The 20,922-nt window shown below is 43.6% G+C and overlaps 3 protein-coding genes across 16 annotated transcripts in view; 1 reads left to right on the forward strand and 2 right to left on the reverse strand.

The window, feature by feature from the left end:
• CHEK2 (checkpoint kinase 2) overlaps positions 1 to 3,739 on the reverse strand; it is a 39,384-nt gene extending 35,645 nt beyond the window's left edge. For 3 of the 4 annotated variants that reach the window (XM_060029428.1, XM_060029426.1, XM_060029424.1), the window contains exons 1-3: positions 3,686 to 3,739; positions 2,652 to 2,836; positions 1,155 to 1,482 (exon numbers count right to left, since the gene is read on the reverse strand). In XM_060029428.1, the coding sequence (XP_059885411.1) occupies positions 1,155 to 1,476 (322 nt within the window). In that variant the 5' untranslated portion in view covers positions 1,477 to 1,482; positions 2,652 to 2,836; positions 3,686 to 3,739. The remainder of the gene's footprint in view (positions 1 to 1,154; positions 1,483 to 2,651; positions 2,837 to 3,685) is intronic. The other variant, XM_060029425.1, reaches the window with a different exon arrangement.
• TTC28 (tetratricopeptide repeat domain 28) overlaps positions 1 to 20,922 on the reverse strand; it is a 661,711-nt gene that overhangs the window by 632,358 nt on the left and 8,431 nt on the right. The gene's annotated exons all lie outside the window — the stretch shown is intronic.
• Positions 3,941 to 20,174, forward strand: HSCB (HscB mitochondrial iron-sulfur cluster cochaperone). 11 transcript variants are annotated; one of them, XM_060029430.1, is made up of 6 exons: positions 3,941 to 4,241; positions 5,345 to 5,441; positions 5,784 to 5,873; positions 6,471 to 6,615; positions 9,741 to 9,788; positions 12,836 to 12,886. In XM_060029430.1, exons 1-6 carry the CDS (start codon positions 4,006 to 4,008, stop codon positions 12,856 to 12,858), a joined length of 639 nt encoding a protein of 212 aa, XP_059885413.1. In that variant the 5' UTR covers positions 3,941 to 4,005; the 3' UTR covers positions 12,859 to 12,886. The 11 variants fall into 11 exon arrangements, with proteins under 11 accessions (XP_059885413.1, XP_059885414.1, XP_059885415.1 ...); XM_060029431.1 differs by lacking the exon at positions 12,836 to 12,886 and adding an exon at positions 20,135 to 20,174 and having other exon boundaries at positions 3,942 to 4,241; XM_060029429.1 differs by lacking the exon at positions 12,836 to 12,886 and adding an exon at positions 17,813 to 17,959 and having other exon boundaries at positions 3,944 to 4,241.

Below are 20,922 nucleotides of genomic sequence, written 5' to 3' on the forward strand. Positions count from 1 at the left end.
GTGCAGCAACAAAGACCCAACACAGCCAAAAATAAATAAATTTATAAAAAAGAAAGAAATAGTGCTTGGACAACTGTACATTCCCATGCCAAAGGATGAATTTGGACAATACCTCATATCATGTACAAAAATCAACTCAAAAGGGATAAGAGCTAAAACTGTAAATTATTTAGAAGAAAAGATAGGTGTGAATCAATAACAAATAATAACAATAAAATATTATAGCTTCTCTTTATTGAGCAATTACTTTATGCTGGTCTCCCTAACAAGCTCTTTGTGTATGTAATCTTAAGTTTAAAGGAGATACACCCAACTTCACCCTAACTCACCATTTCTGTGTCCCACTCACCATACATCAGCCCTAAGCCTAGCTTAAATATATAGCTTAAATGAGTAAAAATTAGCTTCAAATGCTTACTTCTAAATTTAAAGTTGTATGTATGAATATTGCTATATTATTTCTCCATTTTTTACTGTTTTTTCCAAGTCATCAAAGTTGCACGTGACATAAAAGGGAAGGGTGAGTGACAAGATACAAAATGGTACATTAGCCATTCATTTCTTTACATTATTATTTTCTATTCCATTAATGTCAAGTTCTTTTTTTTTTTTTTTGTAATAAAGAGGTCATTTTAATTCAAAACGGAGGAAAAATGCTACTTAAAACATACCGAGAGCAAAGCCTTACTGTTGGAACCAGGTGTCAGAGAGGATGAGTATATTTAAACAGCAAGGTTGGCTATTTTGAGATAAAAATAAGTAACAGGGAGTTAACAAATAACCTTCCCCATTCTGAAACTGTAAAACTGATTCTCTGAAACTGCTGCACCACCAGCAGGAGTTAAGTGGTGAAGTTTCTGTGATTAGATGACAAATGTTTGCAAGCTTGCATGAATCAGCGTTTTTCTAGGGAAAAGATCCACAACCCTCTTCAGATGGACAACACATGGCAGACGCCCAATTAATGTTTGTCGAAAGTACAAATGAAGGGGCTCTACAGCAAGTAAGAGCCCGTGCACAACCCAAAACTGCTTCCTTGGTTCCATCTTTCATCACCTTCAAACTCCAGAATCATTCCAGGAGTGTCTTGAGCTGTCTGTTGCAACAACTTTCTAAAACTGTTTTTCTGAACAAAATATTACAAAGGGTCTTACCGAGATTAGAGAATCCATCCTGAAGGGCCCATAATCGAGCCCAAGGGGCTGGGACAGGCTCCTCGGGTTCTTGGTCCTCGGGAATAGAATAGAGTTCCTGCGTAGACACTGTGTCTAAGGAGCTCAGCGTACCCGAGCTGGAGTGAGAGGACTGGCTGGACGTGGGCACCGTGCTGGTGGAGGAGCTAGACGTGCCCTGGGACTGTGAAGAGGAGCCATGTGGCTGTGAGGAGGGACCGTGGGACTGCGAGAAGCCACCTTGGGACTGTGGGGAGGCACTGCCATGGGGCTGATGACACTCCACATCCGTCTCCCGAGACATCACCACCTCAAAAATAAGTGTCCAACAGTAAGGTGAATTTCAAGGAACAAGACATCGTAAAGGTCAAGAGTAAAGGATGGGTATATTACAACAGCCAAAAAAAAAAAAAGATCCAGGATACGCATGCTCTGCAAAAATTAAAATTCTAGGGCTTCCCTGGTGGCGCAGTGGTTAGGAGTCCGCCTGCCGATGCAGGGGACACGGGTTCGTGCCCCGGTCCGCGAGGATCCCACATGCCGCGAAGCAGCTGGGCCCGTGAGCCATGGCCGCTGAGCCTGCGCGTCCGGAGCCTGTGCTCCGCGGCGGGAGAGGCCACAACAGTGAGAGGCCCACGTACCGCAAAAAAAAATTAAAATTCTAAGAGTTTAGACCTATCATTCTTCTGGGCTGAGCTTTTCATCACATCATTTTCACCTGATAAGTTTTTGTGTGACAGCCACAACCACAGAGGACAGAAACAAATTATTTGAAGGCTGTAAACAAGTAAAAAGCAATGAAACTGAATTGGGGAGGGCGAGAGACTCATAACAGCTTACACTCATCCAATTTTTTAAAATTAAAAATGGAACCTAAAATGTATTCGTTAATACAATCAACACTACACTTAAACTTCATATGTATTTTTGAAAAAGAAAGAAAGGGAAGAGTCAGGTGGTTTGGCATAGACTAAGAGAAACTCTACAGAAATTTGCTGCATCACCCCAGGGGTGGCTATTTTATACATAAAATGTCACTGTTGCCCCCTCTTCCCCAAACCAGCTCCTGGAGGGTAGGACCCAAGTTCATTCTAGATTCCTTTGACTCCAAACTAAGAGCTGGGCCACTTAAAGAGGCGAAACACAAAGACTGCTCTAAACAACTCCACCTAGCCCTTTGTGATGCTAATTAACTATGGGGCTCACCTTTTCAGCATCCTAAATGGCCTCCCAGCCCAACAGAAGCCTGAAGAAAACCAAGATGAGACACAGAAGACCATAACAGAGGTTCCCACCCCAGCTTTATAATTAATTTGATAGACAGTTAAACTCCAATAACAGAACCTACAGTAAAGTCAAAGTAACTTTCAATCCCTAACTTTCAATCCCTAATCTGATTAAAAAAAAAAAAAAGTGCTTTCTCTCCTGAATCCCACACTCAGGCTACCCCTCAAGGATAATATAGTAAACATGACTCACACTGATTATTGCATTTACACAGCTTTCCAGATGCAAAGGTCCTGATGAGTTTTCCTGAAAGCACACCAGGGAGGTAGGTGTTGCCAGAGCTAGGTCCGCCACTTCAGGACCTGCTGCTCTAATACCACCTCAGCCGAGCTGTGTCCTCCTGCAGCTTCTTGAGCAAGACTTCTCTGCCCTGAAAACTGGCAAAAGACAGTGTGTCAAAAGGTAGCTGCTATCATCGTTCATGATAAGAAGGGTCCACCAGGCCAGGACTACATTGGCCTCTGCCATGAGGAAAAAGCATAGTGGAGAGGTTATAAGCAAACAGATCTGGAGTCGAGTCAGATGTCTAAGTCAACTCTTTGCACGACCTTTACGTAGATCGCAACCTCTCTGAACCCAGAAAAGTAGATAGAGCTTGCGAATCAAATGAGATGATACATCAACGTTCCTCCCCCCACCCCTCGGTAATGCTTGATAATTGGGAATTCCAGGCCCAAAGAATCTGAAAGCAGGAAAAGGCCTTACAAGTGCAACACAGTTGTTTTTTTCCAATAGAGAAACTGAGTCCCAAGGAAGACTGGTGCCCTCCTACCCTACCCTCGCCACCCCATCCCCCACACTTCCTTAGGGACACTCGCAGAGCATCTTCCTACAGAAGTCGGTGTGTTTCCAGTTCCTGCAGCGCCTTGCAGCTAAGAATGGGTTCTTAGTAAGCATTTTCCAGATTGAACCTAAATATGGAAATAATTACTAACACCTATAAAACTCTCTACAGAGCAACTTCGCTCTCATTTTGAAGGGGACAACTTTGTTCTTTCTTATCCTTTACGTCTGGGCCAGTTTCAGCTTTAAAGTTACAAGGGAAGTGACCTTCACCTCGAAATTTATCTACAAAGAAGGAAGAGAGTCGTCCACGCATTCCTCTCCCCCTTCCCAAGCTCAAACACAGTACAAAACGGAAGCTTAGGAAATTCAGCTCGCAAAAAGACCCTGAGGACAGGATTCGAACCCCTCAGTACCCAAGAGAAGTTCCCACTACGACTCACCGCGAGCCCACCTAGCACCGCACACTCTGAGCAGCCGTAGCCAGCGGAGTGGCGCTAAACCCGCTGATACAAACTCCACCCTCAGCCAATCAAAACACCCCTCCGCCCCCGCCGGACCAATGACAAACAGCGGATGTGGCGGCCCACATAGCCTCAATGCTTTCTGGGAGTTGTAGTTTAAAACGCAGAGCGGGACTCAAAATCCAGGTTTCCCCCGGGTAGTCCCGCCCCCTCAACTTCCCGGCCAATCAGCAGCACCAGTCTGGTCGACCACTTTCTCTCCCCAACAGGTGACCGCGGGGAGGCCGGCCGCCAGCCAGATGTGGTGCGGAAGAACCAGGGCCTTGCTCCGGGTGTCGGGGTTATGGCCGACAGGGGTGCTCGGGAGGAGACCGCTAAGCTGCAGTGCTGCGTCACTGGCGGGAAGCAACTCCCCCCGGTGTTGGAACTGCGGCGGCCTAGGGGGCCCCTTGCGGGGGGACCGGTTCTTCTGCCCTCAGTGCCGCGCGCTGCAGCCACCTGACCCCACGCGAGACTACTTCAGCCTCATGGACTGGTAAGGGAGGCGGTTTCGGGAAATGCGTCTGGGCGTGCGAGATGGAGGGCTGGTCAGGCTAAGGGAGGAGAAGGCGGGACCAGTTACATGGGTGGGCGGAGCCCTAGAGAACAGGGGCCGGGGGTGGGGCCTGGGAGAAGGTGGGTGGGATGTGTCGGGAGAGGAAACCGAGGGGCCGGACTGAGCGGCCAAGGTTTGTGGGATGACGACGAGAGTGGAGCGCGGACTGGTGGGGCGAGGAGTGTGATTAGGCGAAATTGAGGTTTGGAGCCTGCAATGGAGGGAGACTTGAGGGGCGGGATCTGAGAGAAGGAAGTTCAGAGGTGGGGCCTGAGGGAAGGGTGCTTGCGCGGCCCTTGGCGGATGGAGTCTTGAGGAATAGGTTCAGAAGGTTTAAAGTTGGGTTGAGACTTTTAAGAAAGAAATAATGAGATGTTATCCAAAATGAGAGAGTAAGAGCAAAGAAAAACTTAATGCTATGGGCAGAGTCTAAGGGAAAAGTGAGAATTGGAAGGTCTGAGAAATAGATGTTTTTTCTGTTTACCTCCGAAGGTTGAGGAGCTTGGAGAGGTGGTGAAGTTTGGGCGAAGCTAAACTAATGAGATAGGACACGCTCTGGGAATAGAAAGCGAAGAGGATTCGATTAAAATAAAGTGAGAGGTAGAGATGAAGGGACCTGGGCCTTAGAAAAATAGAGTGGGATTCAGGAATGCCTCTTCCCCTTAACTCTGGGCTCTGGCCCCACCAGTCACTGAGCATTTATGAAGGGTTGCAGTAACACTGCTCTTTACGTTGTTCAATCATACCAATCTTGTTCCCACTTCAAGGCGTTTGCATGTTCCCTGTGCCTGAATGACTCTTTCCTGTGATCTTCAGTTACTCCTCATCATCATTCAGGTCTCAGCTCAAATGTCATCTCTTTGTCCACCACATCTACCATTCTCTTATCCTATTCTGTTTTCCTTTGCAGTACCTACCACTTTTTGAAATAGCTCTGTCTATATGTTTATTGCGTCATCCCCCATGAGAACAGGAACCAGGCCCATACTATACAAATCTATAAACATTTGATGCATGAATTTCATCTCCTGATTTCCTTCCAGCAACCGCTCCTTCAGAGTTGACACTGCAAAGCTCCAGCATAGGTACCAGCAACTACAGCGTCTTATCCACCCAGATTTCTTCAGCCAGAGGTCTCAGGTAGCCTATTGGCCACCCATAATCACACCCAAACACGTGTGTACCCTGGGTGGGTGGCAGTGTCCTTATGGTTATCAAGGACAGAGCTGGACAGCCAGCTTCGCCCTGAGGTAGCCTGACCCCAGCCATCCAGATGCTGGACCTGTCTTACACTCAGAGCTTTTACCTGATTTCCCAGCAGAATTAGAACCCATCACCTGAAAATAAAAACAGCTTATCCCATACTGGTTCTCCTTTGGTCACTTCCTTATGTGCTTGCCCATCAGTATTTTATGAAACAGTTTGTGAATGTAAGATGGCCTATTTGCATGGTAATATGACTATCTTCATTTCCACTTACAGACTGAAAAGGATTTCTCAGAGAAGCATTCGACCCTTGTTAATGATGCCTATAAGACTCTTCTGGCCCCCCTGAGCAGGGGACTATACCTTGTAAGGTGATTTTCCCACCCTTCTATCATGACAGCCTGGTCCCATTGCTCTGTAGGACAGCTGCTCCCCTGTGTTCAACAGAAGAGTGCTTGAGACCCGAGCTAATCTAGGGACCCAACGATAATTAACCTCAAAGATACTATTACATGAGTATAGTTTTCTCTGAGTATGTCTGTAAATCTTACTTGCCCAATTGCCTTTTTTTTTTTTTTTTTACCATTTTCTATAAATTTCAAGGATTAGATAGTGCTAGCTTTTAGGGAAGAGTTGTTTTTTTGTGGGGGAGAAGTGAGCACCTTAGAATTTTAGGATTTAATAGAATTTTTACAAATATCTAATTCAACCTCCTTCCACTTTTTTCCCAAGTGGAAGAATGACTCCCCCAAGGTCACATAGTGCCAGGTAGCAGGGAGTGATCCCATCCCAGCACTCCTATCTCAGTCTAACTTTCCAGTACCCTACCCTCACACTTTCACTATTGAGACAGTTCAAGTTTTCCCTGTGAGTGGCATTCTGTTCTGAATGGTGAGGAGGATTTATGACTCTGGCCATAGTTTCTTGAATTAAACTTATTTTCCCTGCTTTATGCCCCAATAGCTAAAGCTCTGTGGAGTAGAGATTCCCGAAGGGACAGATTATGAAATGGACAGTCAATTCCTCATGGAAATAATGGAAATCAATGAAAAACTTGCAGAAGCTCAAGGTGAAACTGCCATGAAAGAGATGGAATCTATTGTCAGAGGTAAAAGATAAAATACCACCGACTGCATTTTATTGCTATTTTGAGTACATGTAGGGGTTAAGTGAAAAATGGATATAAAGACTACATATTGGCCTTCATAATGATTCAGGGAATTTTTTTTTTCTTGATTACGCTGAAACCCATTTTGTTTAGAGGTTAGGCTTGCAAAATTCCTAATTCTCTGGAAGGCGGACTTAAACCAAGAATGTAATAGTATTTTGCAGATTGCTGTGCTCCTTCCCACCCATGACATCCTTTGGATATCTCTGACAAGAAAAATAGGCCTCAGAAGTTCATGGGAATGCCCAAGGTCACACAGCAGATATAGCAGAGCAAAGTTTGAAACCTTGATCTTATGATCCCATATTGCTTTACTTTCCACTTTATTCCATAGTGTATCAGTCAGGGTTCTCCACAGAAACAGAATCAGTAGTGTATGTGTATGTGGAGAGAGAGAAATTTATTTTAAGGAATGGCTCATGTGATTATGAGAGCTAGCAAGTTCAAAATATGTAGATAGACTAGCAGGCTGGAAGCTCAGGCAGGACTTCTATGTTAGTCATGAGGCAGAATTCCTTCCTTGGGAAACCTCAGTTTTTGCTTACTACCTTCAACTGATTGGATGAGGCCCACCTATGTTATGGAAGATAATCTCCTTAAAGTCAACTGACGGTAAATGTTAATCACATCTACAGAATACCTTCACAGCAACATCTAGACTAGTGTTTGATCAAACAATTGGGCACCACAGCCTAAACAAGCTGGCACATAAAATTAACCATGCCATATAGAAAAGGCTCCAGGTTTCTCATTCAAATTATGCAGATATGAACTTTCACAAATGTTATGGCATGCCTACTGTATCAGGCACTGTGCAGGACACCGCGGATACAGCAGTGAACAAGAAAGACATGGCCTGGGCCTTCTTGGAGTTTATATATTCCAACTCAGTGTGTCCCAAATGGAAGTCATGAGCATCTCACTTCTGCTCCTCTGCTGATGTTCGCTTTCTAAGTGAATGACGCTCTGCGGTTGTACAAGTCCAAAACACCGAGGAGGTGTCCTTCACAACTTATTCTCCCTTACCCCCATAGACAGTCCATCACCGAGTCTTGAAAAGCTGACCTTCTAAATGTGTCTCAGATCCATCTATACATTTTCACTGCCACCACCCTGTCCCAAGCTACCATTCTCTCTCACCCAGACAACTGGAGTAACTCCACACTGGTCCGTCTCTACTTCAATCTGATATATTCCTACCCTGTCACTTGTGTGATCTTTTTGAAACCCAAATCTAATCATATCACCCTTGGCCTTGCTTAAAAACTTTAAGTGGCTCCCCGCCCCCTGCCTCAGGTTAAAGAAACCTGCATGGCTTGGCCTCTGCTTCCTCCCATTTGCTCCTTCCACTCCAGCCACACAGATTGCTTCTAGTTCTTCATCTGTACCTTGTACCTCCCTACCCAGGGCATTTGCACATGCTGTTGCTTCTGCCCGAAACCCTCTTCTCCTCTACCCCATCTATTTAACTCTTCCTCCAGATCTGGGGGCAATCCTCACTTCCTCAGAGAATCTGCAGACGACCTCTCTGTCTATACCTTTTGGTCGTGGGTACCCCTCCTTTGTAGGATTAATCACTGGTCTATGTGAGATTACTGGACCAATATCAGCCTCCTCTACTAGACCAGAAGTTCTACAGAGGCAGAAATTGTGTCTTCTTTTTGCTTCCCTCACATCCTTAGCACATGCAGTAGTACTTGGAGTATAATAGGGACTCAGTAAATATTTGTCAAGTGAGTGAATAAATAACAAACAAAGAAGTTAAAAGCAGTAAAATAGAAGTTGTGGTGGGGGAGCTGTCAGCTAGGGTTGTACCAGCAACATTAGGGCTGGGTGGTGTTGGGGAAAGAGAAACTCGGGATTTTTAGTCAGAAGGCCCAGCTGCACGGCTTTGGAAGGCAGAGGTTCATGAAGCTCTGGGTGAGGTGGACTTGGGTTCAGTCCCAACACTGCCACTGACTTTTTGTGTGACCTTCAGTGAAGTGACTTCACTCCTCTGAGCTTCAGTTTCCTCATCTGTAAAATGGAGATAATATTAGTACTGGTTGTTGCAACAATTAAGTTAAAGCATGTAAAACACTTGACACAGTGTCTGGCCCGTGGTAAGTTCCCAATAAATGGTGGGGGTTATTTCTAGCTCTATAGTTAACATCTCGTTTTGAGCAGGTCACTGACCTTCATTTAGAGTAATTCCTAAATTTCCTTTTACCTGCTAAGGCCCAGGTAATGTGAACGTTCAAGCGCATGAGCTAGATAGTTTTGGGATCAGGACTTCAGAGCCTCCAGACTCCTAATCCAGTGTTCTTTTGTCAACACCACGTTGCTACCTGAGAAGCGAGTTTGCAACCACTGGACCAGAAGTCAGTTGACTTGGGGTCTGCTCTTAGCTCCTCCACTCACCAACCATGTGACCATATATGTTCTCCCAGTACCTGTCATTGCTTACCATGGGGATATAATGTATTTGAAAGTGCTTTGAAAGCAGGCACCATATAAATGATTGATACTGTTTGTATCTGAAAAAGGCACTTATCATACAATTTTCCAATGAGGAGACAATAAAAATGTGAGGTAGCTGTCCTTTACTTCATCTGGCATCTTCTCACTTAAGGTACAATATGATCGAAATGTTTCATTTTCCTGAGAGGCTGTATAATTTGCTAGTAGTTGCCTGACACACTTTAATGCCCTGCTGATAGGCAAGTCCCGCTTGTTAATTTTCTCCTAGCTGAAATCTGGAAGACTCAGAGTGCCTTGTGGAGATAATCTAAGGCACTTCTTTGTCTTTTTTTTTTTTTTTTTTAATGCTTCTATAGCCATTTTATGAGCTTTGGTGATTGCCCCTCAGACCTTTCGTGGATAGAAAAACAGTGTAACTAAGATCAGCCAGAGCTGCACTAAACAGGAGCTGCCATCGTGGAACTGTAGAGACAGGTTATGAGGCCTTACCCTTGAATCCAAACTCCCTGCTCTGTTGTGTTCACAACAACAAGATGACAAAGCGTTGTCTTCATATTATGAGTCTATTTAAGTAGAAAAATTAAGATAATGTTTTTCTTTTTCAGCTAAACAGAAAGAACTGACTGACAATGTGAGCAGAGCTTTTGAAAGAGGTACTTCCTTCATTTCTTGACTTTCTTAAATATGGAAAGAAATTGTAAGCACTGAGGTATAACCATCCATTCAATAAGTAGCTATTATATGCCCATCCTATGACAGGTACATGGGAGCTATAAAATATAGATGAGTCTACATTTCTGCCTTCAAGGATTCACAGTCTTGCTAGAGAAACAAGGGGTGTGCCCAAACCAGTGATACGCCCATTGAAGATTAGATGAGAGAAAGTGCTCCCATTCCCCTTTAGCAAGTAGGAGAAGATAAGGTGAGGGATGTGGGCTGAAGACAACACAGGCAGGCTCTGAGGGCAAGGCTGCACAGTCAACATTTGGCAAAGCCCGCACACCCCTTTCTTCTGCAAAGCCCAGGAGGAGAATCCCATGGCCGAGCAGTGCCCAGATTGCAAATAGGGCGTGTTCATCCTTGTCCCCACTGCTCCTGGCTCTCAGGCTAAAGAGACTAGATCTATTTCTAGCTATTTTTAAGCAAGAACAGCCTTCCTCTCCATCCTGACTTGTGCCACTCCTTAAATAAGAGCTTAATAGCCCTTTGGCTTAGGGATCGTTTGACTACAGAAAGGAGAACGCAACTCATACTAGCCCAGATAAAAGGAGGTTACTCTAAGGAATCAGGTCTATCTCTCAGAATCCAAAGTCCCTGAGATGAGTATAGTATTGTGTGATAAGAGCTTTTCTAGAACAAGATCTGGGAACCAGAAAGCAGTCTGGAACCAAGACTGTGGTCCTGAACTTGGTGGCCTAGCTGACCACTCCGTCCTTCTCCCCACCGCTATACACCAGTTCCGTCTGCTTCCTTATTGGTGTACAGTGCTCCAAACTGGCCTCCCCCACTGGATGACTCCTCAGTCCCCCTTGGTCTATTACCTCATAAGAACAAGGCCTTTTACCATCTGACTAGAGTCTTCTAGATCCAATCTAGATTCCTGGGAGGGGGGATTTGATTGCCCCAGTTTGAGTCAGATGTCCACTCCAGTCCGATCACTGAGGGCCAAGGAGATAAGCTTGCACAGTGTACTGCCTACTTTGTAGGGACTGTAGGAGTTTATTCTGAGAAGCAGGCAGAAGGTGGCGGGGAGGGAGGGGTGTCTCTAAAAAGATGGGTAGGAATATAGATTAATAGCAGAAAAGACAGGAAGCTGGCCCAACGTATCTGCCTGAAATCCATGTCCCCAGCCTACTGGTTAAGATGGTCAGATTATGTTCCACCAAGTTCCTGTTATACCTTTGTGGGCTTTTATTTTTTTAATTATAAAATACAATTTCTTAAAGAATGAATAGTACATAAGTACAATGGAAGAATAACAACAGAAGAAACACCCATGTCCCCACCACCCAGATTAAGAAATAGAAAAAAGGTGCTCAACATCACTAATCATTAGGGAAATGAAAAGCAAAACCACAGTGAGATACCACCTCACACCTATAAAGATGGATGCTATTAAAAAAAAAAGAGAAAATAGCAAATGTGGGCAAGGATGTGGAGAAGTTGGGACCTTGGTGCACTGCTGGTGGGAATGTAAAATAGTGCACCCACTGTGGAAAACAGTATGGCAGTTCCTCAAAAAATTAAAAATAGAATTACGGTGCAATCCAGCAATTCCACTTCTGGGTGCACACCTAAAGAATTGACAGCAGGAACTCAGAGAGATGCACTGTCACAGATAAACAAAGCCAGATACTAGTTAACGTGGTAAGGACAGATTTGAATCAGTAATAACTATGGTGATAGGGAAAAGAGTCCAGCGTGAACTGAACTCAATTTCGATTTGTACAGAGATAACTGGGCATTTTAAAGGGAGAATGAGGGAGTAGGGCAGGGGTGCACAGGGGCTCAGTGGAATTGGGGAAGTGAAATATTACAAAAAGCGGGAAGAAGGAGTTGGTCCTATGAAACCCATCTGGGTTTGTTAATTGGCCCTTATGGAAGTTAGGCTCCCACCCTCCCACAGAGCCTGGAGACAGGGGCCCTATCATCAGGTGTTGACTGGAACAAACAGCAAGAAAGAGACAGAAGAGACCTTCTTTCCTCTGAGCGACATAAGTCCATTTCTCACTCAGTCTTTTGTCTATGAAGGACTAGCTGAGCCATCTGTTGAGGCCTGATAGTAGAGGATATTTGGGGGATGACATGAGCAAATGTGCATTTAATGAGGAGCATCTCTATGGAAACGAAAAAGAAAACAAAGGTCAATGTCTGGAGCCGACTATAACCCCAGTTTCTGAGTCCAGAGGGCAGCCACCTGAGAAGACACTGACCGCTTAAGCGTCTTTAGGTGGTGGCATGAGGACAGCAGAGGCAGTCTGACGCATCTCCTGGCTTATAGTTTGAATGTTTGTGGTGATGGCAGAGACATCAGCATCCCAGTCATGGTTATTCCCCAGAGCACAGTATGGAAGGTGTGCACTTTCTGAGTGGCCCGTGTACCAGCAGCTCCAGGCACAAAGGTTGCCCGTGATTCGTTGTGATGAGTTCTTTGAAGTTTCTATCAAGTCCTCCAGCTTCAGCTTGCAGGACTTTACCAGATCCTGGAGGAAAGGGGCAGCTATAAGACAACCTGAGTCCCACTGAGGATCTGGGCAGTCAGGTTTTAGTTCTTAGTGACAGTAAGTCAGGAGGGAGGGAGGAACATTGGAAACATTGGTTTGGAAAGTTGTAGCCAGATGTTGAAAGAAACTAGAAGAATTGAGGATTTGCTGAGGGCCGACAAAATGTGTAAGGATCCAGTTCAGTTTACAAGTAGATAATAAAACCTCAAAGACAATGAACAGGACAGGATTCTGATCACTCGCAAGGTTGTGTTATTCTTTTCCACTGAAACATAAAATTTCTCTCCACAATCACCCCCTCTTTTTAATCAAAGATAAAGTAACATTGTTCTTGTTTACAAAATAAATTTAGTTTCATGAAATTTGGCCTGATTATTTATTAAGTGCAGCAAGAATGGTAACTGACCATAAAGGCCTTTTTAAGTTTTCCTAATGGAACTTTTTACAGGCATAACTGGTTTTATTGCACTTTGCAGATACTGCATTTTTTACGAATTGAAGGTTTGTAGCACTCCTGTGGTGTCAGATGATGGTTAGCATTTTTCTGCAATAAAATATTTTTAATTAAGGTATGTACATTGTTTCTTTAGACATAATGCTATTGTGCACTTAATAGACTATAGTACAGTATCAATACTTACATGCACTGGGAAACCAAAAAATTTGTGTGACTTGCTTTATTTCAACATTCACTTTGTTGCAGTGGTCTGGAACCCAGCCCCCAGTATCTCTGAGGTCTGCCTGTATCTCAGATTAGAATCTGCCTGGAATCTCAGATTAGACTTGAAAAACCTCTCTGCTAGGAAGTCAAGCCAAGATTTCTCCATCAGAATTCTTCACCTGCATTACCTATAGTTTAAAGTGAATTCCTGTCTTCCCAACGTCCCCCAAATATTCTAAGATTCATGGGCCTGCCGAGTGCCCTTAATCACCTGTAAGGCTGGGAACCCTGTAAACCAGATACCAGGCCAGTTTTTGCAATAGGGCTTTGAAAGCATTATCTCTATAAAATCAACCTATTTCCTTAAAATTGATGACTTTATGCATCATTTTCAAATACGACATTCCCGTCAAAGCCTTATTTTTAATTATGTCCTATCACAAAGAGGACAGATTCTTACTGAAGCTATGCAAATAACTATATTGCCGTGAAAACAAGAATACTCAACAATAGTTTCTAACTTTTTGAGGGATCAGGCAGGGAGAAGAAGATGTTTTAATTTTGTTTACGAAAGTGTATAATTTACTAGATTGTTAATGAGTCATAGATAGCTTAAGAGAAAAGGAAAGGGGATTTCCTCATATTAGAAAATAGAACATTTAAAAGCCAGCAATAGTTCAAATAAAAAATTATAATCAACTTATCAGTTTACTCAATCCTATGTAGTTTATTTTGTTCTGCTTGATCTTGGGTTAGCAGTTTCATGAACCCATCAGCTTTTTCATTAGCATTTTGGAAATTCTGACTTGGTCGACTGATTTGAACTCAGTAATGTAAGCAATGCCATCAGAAGCCTGTACCACAGAGTACCTGGTACAGTACCTGTTTATTGATCACAAGTACTCTGGCTTATAGCTGGTTGTAAGAGCTTTTAGGAAAGCATCAGAGTAAGGTAACAACCATCCATGGATAGCAAAAGACTTAAAATGGCCATAGTTAAAGATCTGATGAGAGGTTATTATAAAAATAACACAACTGAAAAGGAAATCTAGTTGTTTCTGTGACATATCACATTTTAAAATAATAACTGGGCGATAACATCTTTTTTTTTTTAAACAGAAGAAATTTATTTTCTTACAGTTCTAGAGGCTGGAAGTCTGGGGTCAAGGTGCCAGCGTGGTTGGGCTCTGGTGAGAGCTCTCTTCTTGGCTTGCAGATGGTTGCTTTCTTGTTGTGTCCTCACATAGCACAGAAAGAGAAAGAGAAAGAGGAAGAGGAGTTAGAGAGAAAAAGAGAGAGAGAGGGGGAGAGAGAGAGAGAGGAAAAAGCCCACAGTTTTTTGTTTTGTTTTGTTTTTTGCGGTACACGGGCCTCTCACTGTTGTGGCCTCTCCCGTTGCGGAGCACAGGCTCCAGATGTGCAGGCTCGGCGGCCATGGCTCACAGGCCCAGCCGCTCTGCGGCATGTGGGATCTTCCCGGACCGGGACACGAACCCATGTCCCCTGCATCAGCAGGCGGACTCTCAACCACTGCGCCACCAGGGAAGCCCTGGGCGATAACATCTTACCAGGATATATCATGGATAATGAGGGCATTGACAAATTCTAAGAACTTTGTACAATTTCTGAAATAATAACATTTAACCCATATAAAAATAACCTAGGGAAGGTTAAGTATCTTTTCTTTGACACTGCTTCCATTGTAATTTAATATATCAAATAAACCTACTCAGTTTAACATCTCTCTTTTTACAAGGTGAGAGAACAAATCCTTTGAGGTTTTCCAGGGGACCTCTCAGAAACTTCAAAGTCAGTTCAAAATCAAGAAGACTTTATTGGGCTTCCCTGGTAGTGCAGTGGTTGAGAGTCCGCCTGCCGATGCAGGGGACACGGGTTTGTGCCCCGGTCCAGGAAGATCCCACACGCCGCAGAGCAGCTAGGCCCGTGAGCAATGGCCGCTGAGCCTGCACGTTCGGAGCCTGTGCTCCGCAACGGGAGAGGCCACAGCAGTGAGAGGCCCGCGTACCGCAAAAAAAAAAAAAAAGTATGCTTGTGTTATATTTAATGTTAACAACTCTGAAGACATATCCATTTTATTAAACCAAGAACATCACACTAGTTTTATTTACCAAAGATTTACCCAAATTACATGGAATTGAAAACATTTGAGTTGGTTCTTATATTTCTGGAAGTTTTAGGAGGATTTAATTTATGTAAGTACTCATTTCTCTCTAAGCAAATTAGGATACAGTTCCTTCAGAGGATTTTATAAATTAATTTCATAATACCATCTGAAGGTAGGGAAATATATGTTTATGTATATGTATAGATATATAAATATACAGACAGATGCAAATAGATCTTACAGGTTTCATTAAAAAATTCTGTCATGAATCAGGCACAAATAAGATAATATAAAACTCACTTTATGTGAGGTGATGGATGTTAACTAAACTTTTTGTGGTAATCATTTTGCAATATGTACATATATCAAATCATGTTATACACCTAAAACTAATATGACTTTATGTCAGTTATATCTCAGTAAAACTGGGAAATTAAAGAAAAAAATTTAAACTCTCTAGTTTATATGGGTAGTTCTCATTTTTGCTCTATTTTATATATTTATCTGAATTGAGTTTCTGGCAGATGGAGCAAGTTTTAAAAGTTGCCTGCTCAACGTGAGTTGTAGAGGTTTTTTAAAGGTTTTTTTGGTTTGGTTGTTTGTTTTTTTGTTTTGGGGTGGGGTTTTTTTTGCCCTGATATATAATCTTAGTGGAGTCTGTGGACTAAATATCTGTTTCCAGTTAGCTTTTTTTTTTCTTTTCAGCTTCAGGTGGTTGCTTTTGGAGGTACCTGAGTCCCTTGCAAGCCCCTGATGGGGACAGGAGGCCCAAAAGTCCAGTGCTTATAGGGAGTTGGGGGGCGGGAGTGGGAAGGGAAAGGTCTGGTAGGATGGACAGAGGGACTGAGGAGGTAGGGGCTTGAGGGGGGCATATCAAAGGATGCGAGAGAAGGGAATATGGAAGGTGGTGAGAGGAGGGAGGAGGAGGCGAGAGGTCTTAAAGGAGCCAGTGTGGGGAATCTTAAGTCTCTCAAAGAAGCCAGAGAAATTCCAATTTTTCCTATATACAGGTAGACCACAGAGGTACTGCGGGTTTGGTTCCAGACCACCACAAGAAAGTAAATATTGCAATAAAACAAGTCACATGATTTTTTTTTCCCTGCATGTCAAAGTTTGTTTACACTAATTGTAGTCTATTAAGTGTGCAGTAGCATTATGTCTAATAAAACCAATTAATTAAAAAATACTTTATTGCTAAAAATTGCTAACCATGCTCTGAGCCTTCAGTGAGTCATAATCTTTTAAACATAGCAACATCAAAGATCACTGATGACAGATCACCAGAACAAATATAATAATAATGAAAGTTTGAAAAATTGGGAGAATTACCAAAGTCTGACACAGGGACACGAAGTGAGCAAATGCTGTTGGGGAAATGTTATACATAGACTTGCTCAACGCAGGGTTGCCACAAACCTTCAATTTGTAAAAAACGCAGTATCTGCAAAGCGTGATAAAACAAGATCTGCCTATAAAGTCACAGCAGCAAGAAAAGAGGTAGATCAAGCACCATGGTGACACGCAATCAGTAGAAGTTCAAGAAGGAGGAGGACTGACAAGTTCCCATGGGAGGAGCAGGGTCAAATAGAACATAGAGGCCTCTCAAGGAGCCAGGAAAAAGAAAATGTCCAGCCCGGGAGTCAATCCCCACTCAAAACGAGGAGCTGGGGCTTCCCTGGTGGCGCAGTGGTTGAGAGTCTGCCTGCCGTTGCAGGGGACACGGGTTCGTGCCCCGGTCCGGGAAGATCCCACATGCTGTGGAGCGGCTGGGCCCGTGAGCCATGGCCGCTGAGCCTGCGCGTCCGGTGCCTGTGCTCCGCAACAGGAGAGGCCACGATAGTGAGAGGCCCACATACAGCAAAAAAACAAACAAAAAAAAAACGACCACTGCCTTCAAGCCCCTGGTAGGCCCTTTGTAATTGCATTCCCCTTCCCTGGTAGCAACTATTCTCCTGAATTTTTGTACTAACCATTCCCTTGCTTTTCTTGGTAGTTTTAACCGTATATGAATATAACGGTGTATTATGTTATTACACATAAATCTAAGGGTTTCTCAACCTTGGTACTACCAACATTTTGGGCCAGATAATTCTTTGTCATGGGGGGCTGTCCTGTACACTGTAGGCTGTTTGGCAGCACCTCTGGCCTCTGCCCACTAGATGTCAGTGCCACCTCCCCAGGGTGACAACCAAAAACGTCTCCAGACATTGCCAAACATCCCCACAGGCGAGAAATCACCCACAATCAAGAACCACGGGTCTAAGGGCATTTTTCCAGAACCTGCCAGCCTCCTGGGGGCAGCTCTGTATCACAGCACCTGGCACAGAGGAAGCACCAGGTGCTTCCACATCCTCGTCAGGGTTAGACCACTGTGTATGATAGGGGAAAACTCTTAAAACCCAACTTAGTTATTGGGTATTATCCTGAAGAAGAAGAGCAGCTTCTCATTTAAAGTCTGAATCCTGTGAAGAAGCATGCTTTTGCTCCCTTTGGTTAAGCCCTTTATCCCCTGAACAATCCAGATGTTTTCTCTTTCTCAAATCTACTGAGTAATTGATCAGCCTTCCAGAGCCCAGGGCTCAGCTTTGATCCAGCTGCCTTGGATAATAGAGTGATTTTATTCTTGCTTGAAATGAAGCCTCGCATTAATGTCTCTCTTTATTTCAGATGATTTTGAAAAAGCCAAGGAACTTTTAACAAAGATGAGATACTTTTCAAACGTTGAAGAAAAGATTAAGTTAAAGAAGATTCCCCTCTAATGGTTGCTAATTTTAAAGTTTTAAAAATAAAGTTCTTATCTATTTCTTTTCTGGACTCTGCTGATTCAGAGTAGAGGTGTTTCAACCGCTTTGACCATCTTTCTTTTCTTTCTTTCTTTTTTTTTGGCTATGTTGGGTCTTCGTTGCTGTGCGCGGGCTTTTCTCTAGTTGCAGTGAGCAGGGTCTACTCTTCGTTGGCGGTGCGCGGGCTTCTCATTGTCATGGCTTCTCTTGTTGCTGAGCACGGGCTCTAGGCACGCTGGCTCAGTAGTTGTGGCTTACGGGCTCTAGAGCTCAGGCTCAGTAGTTGTGGCACACAGGCTTAGTTGCTCCGCGGCATGTGATATCTTCCCAGGCCAGGGCTTGAACCCGTGTCCCTTGCATTGGCAGGCAGATTGTTAACCACTGCGCCACCAGGGAAGCCCGCTTTGACCATATTAGTTAAACCTGTGGCTCAAGCATTAGTGGACTGCAAAGCTTGCATGTCAGCAGAAGCACAGCCCAGCCAGGGTTTGAGTGATCGGTTCTTCATGGGATACGTGATATACCATGTTCCTCATCTAGGCCTGTGGATAAGGAGGTGGAAATAAGGCCAACTCGAGGCCCTCGAGGGGAGGGGAGTTTTTCTGCAAAGGGCCAGTAGTAAATATTTTAGGCTTTGTGGGCCATACCGCCTCTGTTGCAAATAAACTCTGCCCTTGTAGCACGTTATTTACTAAACAGGCAGTAGGCTAGATTTGACATGGGTTTGCCACCCTGTGCTGTAGAACCACATCTTCCTTCCAATGGCATGACGTTCACAAATAAAAGTCTTGTTAGTGTGTCCTTCAAGGAATTCTGTTTGGCAACCATGCAAAGCTGCCTGAGGGTCTCTTTGGTCTACACTTAAATACATAAATGCATTTTATCTACATGAAATATACATAATATTATCAAGAATTAGTCTGGGAACTTCCCTGGTGGTCCAGTGGTTAAGAATCCACCCACCAATGCAGGGGACACGGGTTCAATCCCTGGTCGGGGAACTAAGATCCCACAAGCCGCGGGGCAACTAAGTCTGCATGCCACAACGAAAGATCCCGCGTGCCTGTAACTAAGACCCAATACAGCCAAAAATAAAAGTTAGTTTTAAAAAGTTAGTAACTGTTTTAAAAAAAAATGAATTAGTCTGGTATTAAACACTAACCACATGTTCAGCTCCACCTTGGTGGAGTGGAGCATTTTTAATTTATTTCTGAACAGCTGCTCTCCTGTCACCGGAAGCAGCTTCCCTTCCCTTTTTGGATCTTTGGAAATTCAGTTGGAAGTTCTTGATTCAATTCCAGAAGGAAAAAAAAAAATTTTTTTTTAAGTCTTCTGGATCAAGGAAGATTAAAATAGAAAATTCCTATTAAAAATTCTGAGAAACAGCATTCAAATTCTTAGAGAGAATTGCTTGTTTATAAGTGAAAAAATTCAGGGTTCTGAACCAAGCTTTAAATACTACTCCTAGAGCTTTGCATCGTCCCTTGTCATTGTCTAAGAATTTATATCTTGTGCATCCTGATCCAGTTATACTCAGTTAACATTTCAGGATTTATGTATCTTCTGAAGGCAGATGAACCACAGCAGCTGTCTGGCTTAATGGTACTGGGGAATATCAGTACAATCTCCAGCCCCCTCACAGTTTACAAGAAGAGCGAGTTACTTGTCTGAACACACACAGGGAGTCCTTTAAGTAAATAATTACAAAGCAAGCAAATGTCCTGATTAGTTTGGGTGCTTCTGAAAAGAAGGAGAAAATGAAAGTAGTGTTTGAAATATGCCTGTAGACATTCTTCCATCCTTCAGAACAAAGATGAAAACCGAAACAATCTGACCACAAAAAGAAATCAGATAAACAAATTTGCTTCAAACAACATCTTTGGAGGAACTTCAAAGAAACTTTCCCTTACCTGTTGCCATCAGCTGGAAAGGCCACTGGACCTCCCAGCAAACCATTTCTTTTATTTTTCTTTTTCTTTTTGGCCGCACAGCGCGGCATGTGGGATCTTAGTTGCTAGACCAGGGATCGAACCCATGCCCCCTGCATTGGAAGCATGGAGTCTTAACCACTGGACCACCAAGGAAGTCCTGAGCAAACATTTCTGATTGGGGGAATAAATTTAAAAGACTTTATTTCTGAGACATGGCTTCTGAGTCAGTGGAATTACTTATTTTTCCCCTCTCTTCCAAATTCTTTCCCTTTTAGTCTAAACTCCAAGGTTAGCTGGACTTCTAAATCCAGGAGCCCTTTCAAGTGTTCCCTGACAAAGCCCTACGGGAGGGATGCTTCTAGACCTCTGAAAGGTTAGCAGCCCTATTTGGGTTAAAGTTTCTGACTGAGTTAAGGAAATTAAGCACCTACCTCCTAACCCCACATCGTTCTTAATATGGCATCAGAACAAGTCGGAAGTTTTGACTAATTTGTGACTGCTCCAGTGTCAAATAGGCCTGGTGTAGGGACTGAATGTGTCCCCCTCAAAATTCATATGTTGAATCCCTAACCTCCAGTGTGGCTGTATTTGGAGATGGTGCCTCTAGGGAAGTAATTAAGGATAAATGAGGTTGTAAACGTGAAGCCCTGGTATTATAGATTAGTGTCCTTATAAGAAAAGACACCCTTGCTCAGTCTTCCCACACTCATGCACCAGGGAAAGGCCCTTTGAGAAAGCCAGGGAGACACCTACCATCTACAAACCAGGAAGAGACTCCTCAACGGATAGTGAAACTGACCCTGACAGCACTTTGATCTTGGACTTCCAGCCTCCAGACTGTGAGAAAATTAATTTATGTTGTTTAAGCCACCCAATCTGTGGTATTTTGTTACGGCAGCCTGAGCAGACTACTATACCTGGGGTTTTTTGTTTATTTGTTTGTTTATTTTATTTATTTTATTTTTGACTGTGTTGGGTCTTCATTGCTGCACACGGGCTTTTCTCTGGTTGCAGTGAGCGGGGGCTATTCTTCATTGCAGTGCGCGGGCTTCTCATTGTGATG

This window comes from Delphinus delphis, chromosome 13 (assembly GCF_949987515.2).
Source record: "Delphinus delphis chromosome 13, mDelDel1.2, whole genome shotgun sequence".
In the NCBI taxonomy this organism is placed as follows: domain Eukaryota; kingdom Metazoa; phylum Chordata; class Mammalia; order Artiodactyla; family Delphinidae; genus Delphinus; species Delphinus delphis.

What these genes read in the sequence shown, in the direction of transcription:
- HSCB (XM_060029429.1), top strand. Translation starts at nt 4,006, where the DNA reads ATGTGGTGCGGAAGAACCAGGGCCTTGCTCCGGGTGTCGGGGTTATGG. An exon ending in TACTTCAGCCTCATGGACTG is followed by an intron (nt 4,242 to 5,344) that starts GTAAGGGAGGCG and finishes ATTTCCTTCCAG; the next exon opens with CAACCGCTCCTTCAGAGTTG. An exon ending in GAGCAGAGCTTTTGAAAGAG is followed by an intron (nt 9,789 to 17,812) that starts GTACTTCCTTCA and finishes TCTTTATTTCAG; the next exon opens with ATGATTTTGAAAAAGCCAAG.